The sequence below is a fragment of the Molossus molossus genome, unplaced genomic scaffold (genome assembly GCF_014108415.1).
Source record: "Molossus molossus isolate mMolMol1 unplaced genomic scaffold, mMolMol1.p scaffold_m16_p_8, whole genome shotgun sequence".
Classification (NCBI taxonomy): domain Eukaryota; kingdom Metazoa; phylum Chordata; class Mammalia; order Chiroptera; family Molossidae; genus Molossus; species Molossus molossus.
In genome coordinates this window covers 74,357,346-74,373,553 of record NW_023425402.1, presented here as the reverse complement: position 1 = coordinate 74,373,553, position 16,208 = coordinate 74,357,346, and the positions used below count along the sequence as shown (strand labels likewise).

The window sequence follows — 16,208 nt, the reverse complement described above, 5'->3', positions numbered from 1 at the left end:
ATAACTATTATGTGAGAAAAATTTCCTTATTATATCACCTGATGAGCATATTTTATGGCTAGTTCTTACTGCTTTTTGATTCTGGATTTACTTGAATAGAGAAAAGACATTCTTAGATTGAATGCATTGAATCTAAAATAAAGATTATAATGTTATTTTATTCATGACATTTGTTAATTATCAGTATTCTAGATACGTAAAATATATTGGATCTTTTTTAAAAAAGAAGCATATTTAAAGGTTAAGACAACTCTGAGCTCAGGCTGGAGGAGATCAACTTATATAGATAATTCTATCACTTTATTATGTTATCATTTTGGGAAACCTTAGTGAATTCCTTTGCTCTCTTTAAAGGGAAAGTTTGGCAAAAATAAGATCATTGTGAAACCCTCATAAATGAATTAAAATATCTTATTAATTTAAAAGAATAATATGTTTCCAATAGGACATCTGTTTTCCCCATTGATTGATCCAAGATTTGTTTGATGTAATTGGACTTGATACCTGCTTCCATCCTCTAGAGCTCTAACGCTGAGAATACCTTCCTAGAAAAAAGACCATACTATCTTTTCTCAAAGTATATGAGTTGCTACGTTTCCCTGGTAGAATTTCCTACAGCTTTAATAAGCTTCATAATATTTTCCTTCTAATTAACTAAGTTAATTGTGATATTATTGAAACAGATATGTAACTATCAACCCAAAACAAAGAACTAATGTACTCTTAAGTTATTTATTTTGAATTTGATGAAAACATTGTTTTATAGATCTAATTCATTTGTGTACATTAATATGCCAGTTTGTATTTTTGAACATTTAAAAAAATTATGGTAGTTTGATTTATATGTTAGAAGGTATTCACTTCATTCCAAACCAGACCAAATAAAATCCTGTACCCATTCCAGGTAAAATATCTCTAAAGACTTTCATTAATAGGTACTTAGGATAAGAGGTGCTTAAATGATAAATATATTATTTGGTTTATTAGTGGTAGGGGTTAAGCATTTAAGAAAAGTTTTTTCTCCCTGATTATCAAAGTAAACTATAATAGTTACCAGTAAAATAAAAGCATAAAGGTCAAAGAAATTACCAGTGATTCTACCATCTAGAGAAAACTACTAGTAGTATATTGTCATATTTCTTTCCAGTTGCTCTCTGCATTCTTTGCTTATTTGAATCTTTAGTATATGCTGGCTGTAACACTGAATACAATCTGAAACACATGGTCTTTGAGTGTTACTACAGTCTAAAATGAAGACAGATACACGAACAGATAACTTCAGTTTGATGTGGTGGATGCTAAGTTAGAGACAATAAAAAAAAGGAGTTTAGAAAATTAATTCCTAGACATTATGAGGTTATTTGTGAATTTCCCATTAAATTTTGCATTTATCTTCAGATAGAGTGGGAAGGAGGAAGAGAGAGAGAGAGAAACATCCATCTGAGAGAGACACATTGAGTGGTTGCCACCCACATGACCCCAGCTGGGGCCGGGGACGTGCAACCGAGGTACATGCCCTTAGTGGGAACCGAACCCAGGTCTCTCTGGACTGTGGGCTAAGGCTCTAACTGCTGAGCCACACTGGCCAGGCTTGCTGAGTATTTTTTTTTCTTTTTTTTATCCTCACCCGAGGACATTTTTCCATTTTTTGTACAGATAGAGTGGGAGGGAGAGAGAGGAAGGGAGAGAGAGAGAGAAACATCAACGTGAAGGGACACATCGAGTGGCTACCACCTCACGACCAACCAGGGCCGGGGACAAACTGCAACTGAAGTACATGCCCTTAGCGGGAACCGAACCCGGGTCTCTCCGGACCGCAGGCCGATACTCTAACCGCTGAGCTAAACCGGCCAGGGCTTGCTGAGTATTCTTAAAAAAATATTTCTCCAACTAACAGTTTGCACATGAGAAGGAAAGTAGTGGGCTGGTTGCCCTTTTGCTTATGGTTCAGACAGGACTTTGAGTTTATTTAGATGGGATGTTTCTTGAGGAACTAATTGAAGAAGACATTTTGGTATAGATCAGCAATTTTCAACCAGTGTGCCGCAAGAATTTTTAAAACACGCGATGCCTGACTGTTTAGTCAGGGCACTGACCTCTTTTCCCTTACATCGTCAAATTAAAGAAATGACAACAGCCAACACAACAATAGCCATTTGGTGGGAGTGAATAAAAATTATACCTAATTTTTTTTGTCAGATTGGCAAAAAATATAATAATGTTTTAGTGTGCTACAGAATTCTCGTAATTAGTTTATGTGTGCTATGAGATGAAAAAGGTTGAAAATTGCTGGCATAGATTATAGACAGATCAGAATTAGAGCAGGCTTGGTTTACAGAATACCTTCCCCTGATGCTTTAATGTGTGAGTGGTTAACCAGATGAACTAAGGTAAGTTTCCTCTGAGAGAGGACTAGAAGTTTTAAGTGGTTATTCTAGACCTCAAAGCTAGTAGCAGTATCTTAAGGTCAATATTTTAAAAACTTGAGTTAATTTAAATGTATATAGCTTTTAAGGCTACTTATAAACTTCATATACTTGCAAAACTCAAATATAATTTATAAACTATATATAAATAAAAACAATAATATTAATTTAGCATAATTTTTATTTAAACAATCTTTAATGTTGTGAATAATATGGTAGAAAATAGCTTTAGTTCTGGTCTTATTAATCTGTTTTTAAAATTTTAATATTGATATTAAAAGTGTGGTAAATGATGGAGTTAATTTTATGGACGTGTTTGTCATTTTGTGATCTTTATGTTTAAACTTCTAGAAACCACTCATTTTATGCCAATTATCATGTGTGTCATGTGATAATTCTGTAAAGCTATCTTATTTCACATCATGATGATTAGTGCCCAGTATGTTATTTGCCCGTTACTTACAAGTTGCAAACATAAGACACAAATGGGGGCATTGAAATGATGTCATAATAAATTTGTTTTAAGGTAGCTATATAGATACAGTAACATTAAAATTATGTGAAAATAGTTTGCTTTAAAGTAACTCATCAGATCATCTGTAATGTGCTTACTAATTTTTTAAGAGTATCATTATAATAATGAAAGCCCAAAATTCTTACACAGAACTTTTAAACTCCCACAAATAAGTCTGCAGGCTCCAATTTGAGAATTACTCTGTTAGCTCTTAGTTAAGATACTTTTATAGTTTCTATATAAAATTCAACAGATTTAAAATAGCCCTTTGAAATTGCTATAAAAATTTCTAAATTCTTTTTCATTATTCTGCACCTAACTTTCCTGAAGGTAGTAATAAGTTCACAGCCTGGCAGTGACCCATGGATATTCTTTGATAGGCATTGTAATAAACAATAAAATAATTAAATGAGAGAAAAAAAGAGTAAAATGGTAAATAAATCAGAAAAAGGCAAATGAAAATGAAGTAAAATGGACACAATAAGTGAAAATAAAGTTCAAGAGAATATTGAAGAGTGAAAATTAGCTTAAAATAATGATTTAATCTAACTAAAATAGGAATTTTCAGCAAAGAGCCAGTAAGGTGCTGTGGTGTTAAACATTTATTAAAAGATAACTAAAGAAATAAAATCATTTAAAATAATGTAAAATTTTAAGTGATTAGGATATTGTAGGAGAAAAAAAAGATTTTTCTGATCTTCCATGAACATAATCTACTTACATTGTCCTACAGTATGATTCAGTTAGACTTTATCTGAACCCCAGTTCTCAGCTAATGCCTGTGTATGGAATCACAGATGACTACCTGTTAAATGTTGACATTTTCAGATAGATAGATGATACATTTAACATTTTAAATAAGAGAGCAGTATGTGTTTGAAAGTTCAAATATCTATATGCAGATGCCGGAGTCCTTCAGCCAGAGGAAGCTGCTAAATCAGCATTGAATTCTTACGTGTGTGATATGTTAAGTTTATTTGTTGAATCTTAGATATCACTGATCTATTTTAATTATTTTGGGCAGAATATAACCTGATGTACATTTTTTTTTTAACAAGGTTAAAAAAAGATATCTTCTGTCTACTCATCAAAGTTATAAATGTGTTAATTTTTGCACATTTTTCTTTGTAGGCTCAGATTATTCTTCATCCGCATGGTTACCTGGTAGTGAATCATTGTGGCAGGCAGCTGTTCCATCCAACCATCGAAATAACCACATCAGGAGACATAGCATAGCTTCTGACAGTGGTGACACTGGCATTGGAACTTCCTGTTCTGACAGCGTGGAAGGTGAGCCAAAATTCTTAGTGTTTAGATATGATTATTCAGAGAATGGTTGAATTGAGACCATTTAAGGGATAGGTTTCATACCAAGGAATTTAAAAGCAGTGGTTGAATATTCAATGATGTTCAGTGTTGTTATTTTGAATAAATTGTAGATTCACATACAATTTTAAGAAATAATACAGAGATTCTGTGCATCTTCCTCCCCCCATGGCTATATCTTACAAAACTACAATACAGCATCACAACCAGGATATTGACATTGTTACAGTCAAAATACAAAACATTTCTATCACCAGAGAATACCTAATATTGCTCACACCCACTTTCCATTCGTCCTTAACTCCTGGAAACCACAAATCTCCATTTCTGTAGTATTGCCATTCAAGAATGCGGGATAAACGCAGTCATACAGTACATAGCTGTATGTACTTTGGAATTGGTTTTCTTCCACTGGAGATTCATCTAGGTTGTTGTGTGTATATCAGTGGTTCATTTCTTTTACAGTTGTGTAGTATATATACAGCATTGGTGGTATTGAATAGATCACATGTTGCTTAACCTTTCACTCGTTGAATGACATCGATTGTTTCTAGTTTTTTTGCTATTAGGGATAAAGCTGCTACAAGCATTTATGTATTGGTTTTCGTGTGATTTTTTGTCTTTATTTCTCTGTGGTAAATGTCAATGCTATATGCTGGTCATATGGCAGTTGCATGTTTACTTTTTAAAGAAACTGTCACACTATTTTCCAGAGTGACTTTTCCATTTACACCAGTAATGGAAATGGATTAGTATGAGTAACACAATTTTATCGTTATCTCTGCTAGCATTTGGTGGTTTTCAAATTTTAGCCCATCTGATAGGAATGCAGTGACATCTTAATTGTGGTTTTAATTTTCAGTTCTTTAAAGATTAATAGTGTGAAACATTTTTTCACGTTGTTTTTTGCCATCTGTGTGTTTTCTTTGGTGAAATGACTCTTCATGTCTTGCTCATGTTCTAATTGTTTTATTTTCTATTTTTACTGTTGAGTTTTGAGAGTTTTTTATATATTTTAGATACTAATCCTTTGTTGGTTTATAGTTTGCAAATATTTTCTTCCACTCTATGATTTATCTTTTTAGCCTCTAACTGTCTTTTGCAGAGCAAAAGTTTTAAATTTGATGGTCAAGTGTGTGTGTTTAGGTGTTCCCAAGACCACTGATTTAGGCTCACTGATTTGCTAGAAGGAATGACAGAATTCAGAAAAGCTGTTACACTAATGGTTATGGTTTGTTACAGCAAAAGGATACAGGTTTCAATCAGCAATAAAAATAGAAGCAAAGTTTTCAGCCAGGAGACACCAGGCCTAAACATTCAGTTTGGCCTCTCCCAGTGGAGTTGTGTGGACAATGTTTTATTCTCCCAGCAATGATATGTGACAGCACATAATGAGTATTGCTAACTAGGCAAGGTCACCCAAACCTTAGTGTCCAGGATTTTTATTGTGGGCTGGTTAATGTTGGCATGGTTGACTACCTATGTGGATGATCTTAATCTCCAACCTTGGAGAGGTCCAGGTGATATCACATTGTTCAAGTCTCCCACCATAAACACATTATTAGCACAGGCTATATGAGTGAGCCAAGGTAAACAAAGACAGTGTTATTAGATAGCATATTCCAAGGGTTTAGAGGTTACCTATTAGGAACTGAACAAAGGTCAGATCTTTCTTGGAACTGCAAGATGTAGAAAACCTAGACATGCTGAGTTAAAAACTCAAGAGGAGATGGCCTGTTAATTATATTTTCTCATATTTTTATTTACTGTCTTCTTTCTTCCCTTGTGATGTTTCAAGTTTCCTTTAGTTATTTCCTTTTGCTTTAGAGAACTTCCTTAGCCATTTTTTTAAGGATACAACTGTTGGTTACAGATTATCATAGTTTTCTCAACTGAGAACGTCTTGATTCCCCTTCATTCCTAAATCTTTGGGTATACAATTTTAGTTTGACAGTTCTTTTCTTTCAGGACTTGAAAACAGATTGTGCTACTTCTTTTTGGCTTCCATGGTTTCTGATGACAGATCTGCTGTCATTTTTCTCTGGCTACTTTAAAGATATTGTCTTTGTTTTCAGAAACTATATGTCACATGTCTTTGGGTGGATTTCATTAGATTAATCCTGTTTGGGATTTGTATAGCTTTTTGAGTATATAAGTTTATGTCTCTTGCCAAATTTGGGAAGTTTTCAGCCATTATTTTCTTTGAGTTCTTCCTCAGTCTCTCCCATTTTTTTTTCAGGACTCTAATGGCACAAATCTATAATTTTTTTTTTTAACCCTTACCCGAGGACATTTTTCCATTTTTTGTTCAGATAGAGTGGGAGGGAGAGAGAGAAAGAGAGAGAGAAACATCAACGTGAAAGGGACACATCGAGTGGTTGCCACCCACATGACCCAACCAGGGCCAGGGACAAATTGCAACCGAGGTATGTGCCCTTAGCGGGAACTGAACCCCAGTCTCTCTGGACCGCAGCCAACGCTCTAACCACTGAGCCAAACCGACCAGGGCAAATCTATAATTCTTTTGCTGTTGTCCTACGGGTCTCTGATACTCTGTTTCTTTTATTTTCTATTTTTTATTGTTCACATTGGATAATTTTTATTGTTCTAGTTCACTGATATTTTTCTTTGATTCATTCCATTCTTTTTTTTTTTTTTTTTAATCCTTACCCGAGGACATTTTTCCATTTTTTTGTACAGATAGAGTGGGAGGGAGAGAGAGAGAGAGAGAGAAACATCGACGTGAAAGAGACACATCGAGTGGCTGCCACCCGCACAACCAACCAGGGCAGGGGACAAACTGCAACCGAGGTACATGCCCTTAGCGGGAACCGAACCTGGGTCTCTCCAGACCGCAGGCCCATGCTCTAACTGCTGAGCAAAACCGGCCAGGGCCATTCCATTCTTTTGCTGAGCCTATCCACTGAGCTTTTTATTTCTATTATTGTATTTTTCAGTTCTATTATTTTTATTTTGGTTCTTTATATCTTCTATATTTTTGCTGAGACTTTTAATTTTTTTTTTTTTTGCTGATGCTTTCTTTCTCTTTTGTCATTTGTTTTAGACATGTTTGTAGTTGTTCACTGCAGTACTTTTATGTAGATTTCTTTAAAATTTTTGTTAGAGAATTCTAACAGTGTTGTTATCGTGGTATTTGGCCTCTATTGATTTTCTTTTTCACTCAGAGAACTTACTGGTTCTTTTTTTAATAAATGATTTTCAAATTGGAACTTCGAAAATTTTGTACTGTTATGAAATTCTGAATTTAATTTATTTACTATATAATAAATATGTTTATTTACATTTATACCTTTTTACATATTTTATAAATATATTTATTTACATATAAGTAAATATAACAAAATTATTGTAAATGTTTATTTATGTATATATTTTAACCTTTTCTGTTAGCTGGTTTTGTTAGCTAGTGTTTTGGCATATGAAGGGTGGAGAGACACTGTTTCCTTACTGCCAGGTGGAGCCAGAAGTTCAGGTTCTCCACTTGGCCTCAGTTGATGCCCAAGGAGTTAGGAGGGAAGCACCTTGTTGCTGGCTGTGGCTGGGACTTGAGGTTTTTCATGGGATCACCACTGACACCACCATGTGTGGGTAGCCTCACTATTGCTGGAATATGGTGCATTTCCAGACCATTAGTCCTCCTCTGACATAACCTGAGTGCATGTGCATGGTGGGGGGCAGGGAGACTTCATACTGCCAAATAGAGATGAAAATCTGTTTCTCTACTTGGTCTTCTTTGATACTGCCCTGGTTTGGCTCTTGGGATATTTTGTTACAGACTGGTAAGGTTGGCAGTCTAGATTCCCTACTTGGCTTTTGTTGGCATGGGTGGAGGTAGGGCTGCAGCTGTTTCTTTGGTGTTGGCTGAAAAAGAGTGGTTACTGTCTGAAAATTTTCTGTCTTGTTAGGTTTCCTTTTTCCTGCTATTGGCTCGGGAGAACAGGCTTTTTGGGGACTTTTGGGGTTGTACCTTTTAGTTCCTTTGTATTGCGAATTTTTTTCAGTATCAGTTCTGGGAGATATGAGGCAAAAAGAACACCCAGGGAAGTTACCACTCTCTTGTTCCTTGGGTCCTGAGGTTCCCAACTAATTTGCTGTCTTCTTCCCAACTTTCAAAGTCTCATTTGTTTTATATTATAATGTCCAGGACTTTAACTCGTTCTTTGTGGGAAGTATAGGGAAGGGTATCTTTTCCATCTTCTCACCATAATTTTTTTTATGACTGTTAACAAAATCTTGTTTAACTACTACTATATGTCATAATTTTGCTGGCAACTACATAAAATATTAATTTTATTATGGTCTTATACCTAATAACAGTCAGTTATCTAAAACATACAACTCAAGGAAAGGAAGGGAATATATGCAAGGTGATGAAGGGGCAAATAAATAGGAATTGAATTGCAAAATAATCTTATTTATAATACAAATATTCTTTTGTTAAATTGAAAGATGAAAATAATTTAAATATGTAGTGTGCTTGTATTTCTTTAATTTTCTTTTTTACCTTCCCTTAAATTTAAAGTTTTATGTCCTATTTTCACAGCTTTATTTAGTTTGTGAATGAATACTCTTTTTTATTGTAAATTTGTTTAAGTATTATTATTCATATTTGGACCCTTCGAATAAAGTTGGCATGGTATATTGATAGTTCTGTAGTGGAGTTTTCTACTTGATTTATCTGAAATAGCATTTTAGAATTGGATTCTATGTTTATTACTATTAAAGTTGATTTCAAAGTCCTTTAAGAAAAAGCTGGTACACTAAACAAAGAAGCTGATTACAGGAAGGAGATAAAAACCAAACTAAACAAATTTAATTTTCTCTAAATGTAAAAATTTATTGTCTTTAAAAAATTGATTTTAAGCACATTACTTTCATTGGGAAGTTGGTGATATTACTAAAAGTATTAAAGAAAATGTCCCACTATGGATATTCTTTTTCAAGCTCTCAGGTATACTAATGGAATATTTTCTTAATGATAAATAAGATTATTATTGTTGTTTTTGGTAATTAATCCTAGTATTAGAATTTGATGGGTCTTTAGAGGTAATATAATGAAACAGACCGTTATATAAGTGAGTAAACTATTTCCCAAAAGATGAAATACTACTCATATTAAGAGTTTAAGCTTTGTTTAAACCTCTTATCACTTAATTATCTGTGTGATCTTGAATAATTTCTCATTTCTTTGAGCCTCAGTTTTTTAATCTCCATATTGGAGATAATAATAACTCTTTTTTATGTATTATGAAGATTTAATAGCATGACTTTTGGATTGCTTAGTGCTGTTTTTTGCATTATCATCATTACTTTAAAAACGATTTTGTCCTCCTTCCTTGATCTCTTACGTTTTCATGTCTCTTTCCTCAAATTTCTCCTCCCTAGATGGGCAGGTTCCCCAGATGATTTACTAAAACAGTGATACTTCTGCCATCCTCACAGTTTTGTATCTACACTTCTGCTTTGTTTTGAGTTTGTTTATTGCTTATATCGTAAAATAAGGACTGGTTTGTACTGATATGTGTTCACTTATGTTCAATGAAACAATACATATATAGACTTTTATTTAACGTTTTTGTTTTCAGCCTGCTTTCGTACCTGATATCAAAGAGGTTGGAGCCTCTTTGATATTCCCCCAGACAGGTGAACTACCTGTGCTACATTACCAATACTTGAGTTTTATGCTATGTATTCTTCTGTCCTGCTTCAGTAACTGACATTTTCTTCATTTCCAGCTTTTGGAATTTTGTTCTAATCTCTTTTACTGATGGTCTTATGTTGTTCATTGTCATGAGTTTCTACCTTGTTACTTTTCTGTTATTTCACTGGATCTTGGGAGGGAGAAGATATAACTGAGGCAATGACCTTGAACCAAAAATGCTGTCATATAATGAAATAAAAAATGAAGAGAAAAAGTACTTAAAAAATTATTGTAAAATGTTTCCTTAATGTCAACTACTGTATGTATTCTACTTCCCCCTGATATTAAACTGGATTACCCCATGTATATTTTCTGATTTCCTTTCCTCTTTTTTCCCCTCTATATTGAATTTCTTCAAAAATAATTTTCAATGTTAAATGATACACATGACCTAATCCACATCACCTGAGGCTTCTAGAATTGGTTTATTCTCCAAGGAGATCTAACCATTGAAATAAGCCTAGAAGTGGGTTTAACCTTCTAGGCATTTAAGAGTCAAGTAGGCTGTCATGGGAGCCTATTTTTGATGTATTGGATGGAACACACAGAGTGAATAATAGTCCTGCCAGTTTACAACAGATGAAGCAAACAACAAATTACAATAAGACAAAAACCTAGAATTTGTATTTTATATATATAGCATTTCTCTATGAAACATACCAATCTAAGTACTTTTTAAAAATACATGTTTATTTGGAAATTTAATATGTGATAATAAAGACAGCTTTCCAAAAACAGTTGGGAAAGATTAGGCCTGAAGAAAGTGGGATTAGATCCCATCTCAAACTGCAAGAAACCTAAATTTGAAATGGAGTAAAGAGCTGATGATTTTTTTTTAAATCATAAAAGTATTAGGACTTATGTGACTAATTATATATTCTTAGGTTTGAAATAGTCTTCTTAAGCAAGTCATGAAACAGATTTGACTTAATAAAAAATTCAAAAATTTTAAACTTTGATAAAATATACTAAATAAAAATAGGGTCTATTGGGAATAAATATTTGTAATAAGACCAACAAGGAAATAATATTTATATTCTTTATTTTATTTTCATTTTTTTAAATCCTCACCAGAGGATATTTTTCCATTGATTTTTAGATAGAGTGGGAGGGGGGAAAGAGGAGAGAGAGAGAGAGAGAGAGAGAGAGAGAGAGAGAGACATCGAAGTGAGAGAGGCACATTGATTGGCTGCCTCCCACATGACCCCGACCAGCCTGGGGACTGCACCTGCACCTGAGGTACATGCCCTTGAGTGGGAAGCAAACCGGCCCTCTTCAGCCCGCAGGCCCATGCTCTAACCACTGAGTAAAACCCAGGGAAATTTTCATATTCTTTAAAGAGCTCCTATAAATAAAGACAATGCTTCCAAATAGTATTCATCTATATAATTTTAAATGTTTCATAATTTGAAAAATTTTACAGGTAAAGATACAAGTAGACAATTCTTGGAAAAAATAGAAATTACCATTAAACATTGAAAAGTTAGTATCAGTCATAGAAATGAAAATCTAGACAGTGAGATGCTGCTTTTCACCACTGAAATTGCCCCTTTTGCCCCCAAAATAGACTGTAATATTTAGGATCTGAGCAAAGATGGGAAAAATAGACTGTAATAACTAGTACATATATTCAACTTTTGTAGAGAGCAACATGGCAATGATAACTAACAACTATCTAGCTGTTATTATGTTCTAGGTGCTTTACACATTTTAACTCATTTAATCCTCACAATAACCCTGTGGTGGAAAAAATTAAACACTAAGAGGTTAAATTGCTTACCTTTAAATATCTTATATAAAGTGTGTATAGTCTTCATTCAGTATACACACAGGTGAAAAAAGATACTGTGTGCAAAAATATTCACTGTAACACTGTTTAATGAAAAATTAGAACCAACTTTAAGTGTCTGTCAATAGGGAAATGTCTAAATATTTTACTGTGTATCCAGTTAAAATAATAAGATAACTATATACTTACCGACTTAGAAATTCAAGCAAATTTCCACTTTAAGACAACAGACTGAATGAATATACTCCCCTAATTTTGTTCCTTTCTGAAATTCCACTATAACTCAGCAAAACAAAACAAAAATAACCCATGATGACAGGGAGAACAAGAGAAAAGTAATATTCTGGAAGCTATAAGTCAGAAGAATAAGTAAGACATTTTCACAGCAGATCCCAAAGAGCTGAACCCTAAGTCAGCACAGACAAGTTCAGGAACAAGCTGTCAGTTTATATTAAACAATTTTTAAAAAGCTCAGTAACTGGTGGTACCAAGCTTACTAGATTTCTCTGCTGTATAGTAACTATTTTTCCCCTTTCTATATTCTGTTCTTTGGATGCAAGTCAGAGGGGGAGGATTAAACTCTACCTCCAAGAAGAGGAAGTATTGAATTTTATATTTGGAATTATTCTTTAAGATATTTTTAGCCCTTCTCTACTATTTACTTATTTATATCAATATGGGCTTGTATATATACATGTTTGTTTTTAAATTAAATTTTAGACTTAGTTAGAATTTCACCAGTTTTTTCAGTGAAGTCCTCCTGGTCCTAGTTTCTCTCCAAGATACTACATTACTTTCAGTTGTAATGTCTCCTTATCTCCCCTGGTATGTCACAGTTCCTCACTCTTTCCTTATTTTTTATAACCTTAACAGTTTGAGGAAGACTGGTTAGGCATTTTATAGAATGTTTCTCAAATTGTACCTGTATGATGTTTTCTTATGATTAGACTGAGGCTATATACTTTTGGGGAAGAATACTCTAGAGATTAAAGTGCTCATATCATGTCAGGGGTACATCATATTCATATGACATCACTGGCAATGTTAACCTTGAGTACTTGGATAAGATGTGTTTTCTAGAATTCTCCACTATAAAACTGATTATTTTTTCCTTTCTATACTTTGTGTTTTGGAAGCAAATCACTAAGTCTAGCCCAAGCCTAAAATGGGAGTGGAGTACTAAGTTCTACATCCTGGAGGGGAAAATGTCTATACATGTTATTTGGAATTCTTTTATGAAAAAGATTCCTCTCTTTTTTCTCAGTCTTTTATTTATTCAATCATTTATTTATATCAGTATGGACTTTGTATATTTCTTTTATCTTTTGGGTTATAATTCAATAATATTTATTTTGTTGTTCAAGTTATTCCAACTTTGACCATTGGAAACTCTTTCAGGTTAGCTCCTGTGACACTTTGTGCCCCATCCCATCCCTTTTTTTGAGTACTTTATTTTTGGATACCATAAGGTATTCCATGATCATCTTATATTTTTCCTACCTAGCCCTAGAATCAGCCATTTCTCCTAAGGACCCTGTTTTCTTTGATTGGAGAATGGTATTTAGAAACCAAGATCTGGGCTCTGGGAGTGCTTTTACTGTTGGAATATCATTGCTTCTAGGCCATCACAGAGGACAGAACTAGGTTATGTAGGTATGTATATGAAACTATGTACATAAATATCTATAATTATTTCTGTGTCTCTCCATAAGTATCTGTATTAAGCTAAACATGAGTTCATTCTGATGTCTTTGACTCTAATCCAATACAGCAGGGCTCATTTTAGCCTTTTACTTTGATTATCTATAAGTTCACTCTCCAACAGTGAGATGCTTCCCACTGTCTATCATCTATTTATTTGTTCAGCTCTCAGCATAGAGGTAAAACAGGTGTAGAACTGTTAACCCATACTCCTTTGTATTAGTTTCCTAGGGCTGCCATAGCAAATTACCACAAACTGGGTGGCTTAAAATAACAAAAATATGTTTTTCTCACAGTTTTGGAGACTACAAGTCCAAAATCAAGATGTTGACAGGGCCATACTCCCTTCAAAGGCTTAGGGATAAATCTTCCTTTCTTGCCTCTTCTAGCAGCCCTTGGCATTCCTTAGTTTGTGGCCACATAGCTCTCATCTCTGCTTCCTTCACATGGCCTGCTTCTGTGTCTCCTGTGTGCTCCAACCCCCCCCCCCCCCAAGTACACTAGTCACTGAGTTTAGGGCCCACCCTATTCCACTATGACCTCATCTTAACTCGATTACTTCTGCAAAGACCCTATTTCCAAATAAGATCACATTTACAGGTACCAGTGGTTACTATTTCAGTGTATCTTTATGGGGGACACAATTCAATCCACAACACTCTTTGTTACAGGCTATGTGGTTAAACAGAAAGGCATAAAATAATTGCTGGGGAGTAGTTTGAACTAAGTTGAATTGAAAATAAAACAGGAGAACTGTGGTGAAGGTTTGGTTTAAAAATGTGTTATAAACTGGTCACATCAGTGAACTTTAAAAATTAACTTTGTTAAAGGAGAGAATGATATGGGAAAGATAACAGGTCTGAGGATTTAAGTTGCGGAGTGGATGCTCTGGGGTTTTCTTAGTGTTATTACAAAGCTATCTGCTTTAAGCAAATCATACTTTTAAAAAATGTTGTTCCTGTTTTATAACTTATTAAAATTTATTTGCAATCAAGAGATACATTTTTTAGTTTTTATAGCTTTACCTTTGAAACTCAATACTAACAATCTTTTTATAGTCAGTTACTTCAACCTTCATCGAATATTACGGTATTAAGTTGGGTCCAGCTGGGAATTTTCCTTCCTCACTTCAGCCAGGGAGAGCCAGACTAGGCCACACTATGGCAGGGCTGGGATGCTGCTTTTTCATAATAACCAACTGAAGGATTGAAAATACCTCATTGGGAATGTGACTATAATAGTATCTTTGTCATAATCTCTAAAAAGCCTTTGATCTTGCTGTGTATAATTATATAATTACTCATCTTTTCTATTGCTATTTAGAAAACCGCCCTTTCTCTTTATTCTTTGAATTAATTTAAAGCAATTTGTGTTAACTGCAGCAAAATCACTGCTTTTCTCATGGAATAATTCATCAAGTATTAAATACACGTTCCTATAATCTAATATATGGATGACACTTTCTCCTTGAATTGGGCTGATGTGAAAACATTGTATTGTTTGGTCTTCCATTTGTTATTGCCAGTACCTCCGAGTTGAATTCCAACCCACACTTCCTGCCAGTTTTTTAAAATTAATACATGAAATAAGTAAATTTTTTACTGGTGTGTTACAGAGCACTATACAGAATATTTGAATAGACACAGAATCTATTGAGTTTAAGGCATGAGCATAGTAGGTAGTATTTAGAGGCTATTGTGTATGGATAAAGCAGTATCAAAGTTTGAAGACAAAAGGAAAATAGGGCAAAAGCTCTGGGAAAGGGATGAAGATTGTAAGAAAGATGGAGTAGCAGGACTCTGGAAGATTGACAATAAATAACAGAGACTTGGGATTTCTGTGGAAAATGAATCAGAATTATGATTTGAGTGATTGGTATGATAATGATTTTGATTACATTTATTATTGATGGTCTGGAGAAGTGAACTGTGTGTATTCTTGTTAAAAATTAATTATTTGCCCTGGCCGGTTTGGCTCAGTGGTTAAAGCATTGGCCTGCGGTCCGGAGAGACCCGGGTTCGGTTCCCGCTAAGGGCATGTACCTCGGTTGCAGTTTGTCCCCGGCCCTGGTTGGTCGTGCGGGTGGCAGCCACTTGATGTGTCCCTTTCACATCAATGTTTCTCTCTCTCTCTCTCTCACTCCTGCTCTATCTGAACAAAGAATGAAAAAGTGTCCTCGGGTGAGGATAAAAAAAAAAAAAAAAAAAAAAAAAAAAAAAAAAAAAAATTTAAAAAAATTAATTATTTAAAAATGTTATCTGAATATAGGAAACAGTTTTAGCAGAATTATTAAAAACTATTTGGAAGGAAAGTTTGGTGTGTTTGCTTATGTAACAATTCCAGTCTGTATATGTTTTCCCTCCTGAATTTATGTTTTTCTGAAGTTCTCATGAGATCCACTTTGTGGCAGATCTTTATTTGTTCTTTACCTTCTCTGTTTGTTAGTATCCTGAGTCTTGTAATTTAGAGTCTTTGTTTTTCATTGTTGGATTTGCTTCTTCATGGCATATCTACTCAATGTAAAGGACTCAGGGAAATAACCATTGTTGAAGATTACTGAATATTGAAATAGCCTTGTATTAGAACATAACGAATAGGTTGATATTTATAGTATAATGTCAGCTTTACAACATACTCTGTATTAGATTATTACATATCAATCACATGTGGAAGTGCTTTACATACTTTGGTCTTTGATTATATAAATCGTTTTGTCATCTGTTGTTAACC

The 16,208-nt window shown here is 34.1% G+C and overlaps 1 protein-coding gene across 1 annotated transcript in view; it reads left to right on the top strand.

Moving 5' to 3' along the window:
* The window catches only part of CEP85L (centrosomal protein 85 like), a 110,498-nt gene that overhangs the window by 13,964 nt on the left and 80,326 nt on the right, over window positions 1-16,208 (top strand). The window contains exon 2 of the mRNA XM_036248601.1: window positions 4,072-4,230. Within this exon, the coding sequence (XP_036104494.1) occupies window positions 4,072-4,230 (159 nt within the window). The remainder of the gene's footprint in view (window positions 1-4,071; window positions 4,231-16,208) is intronic.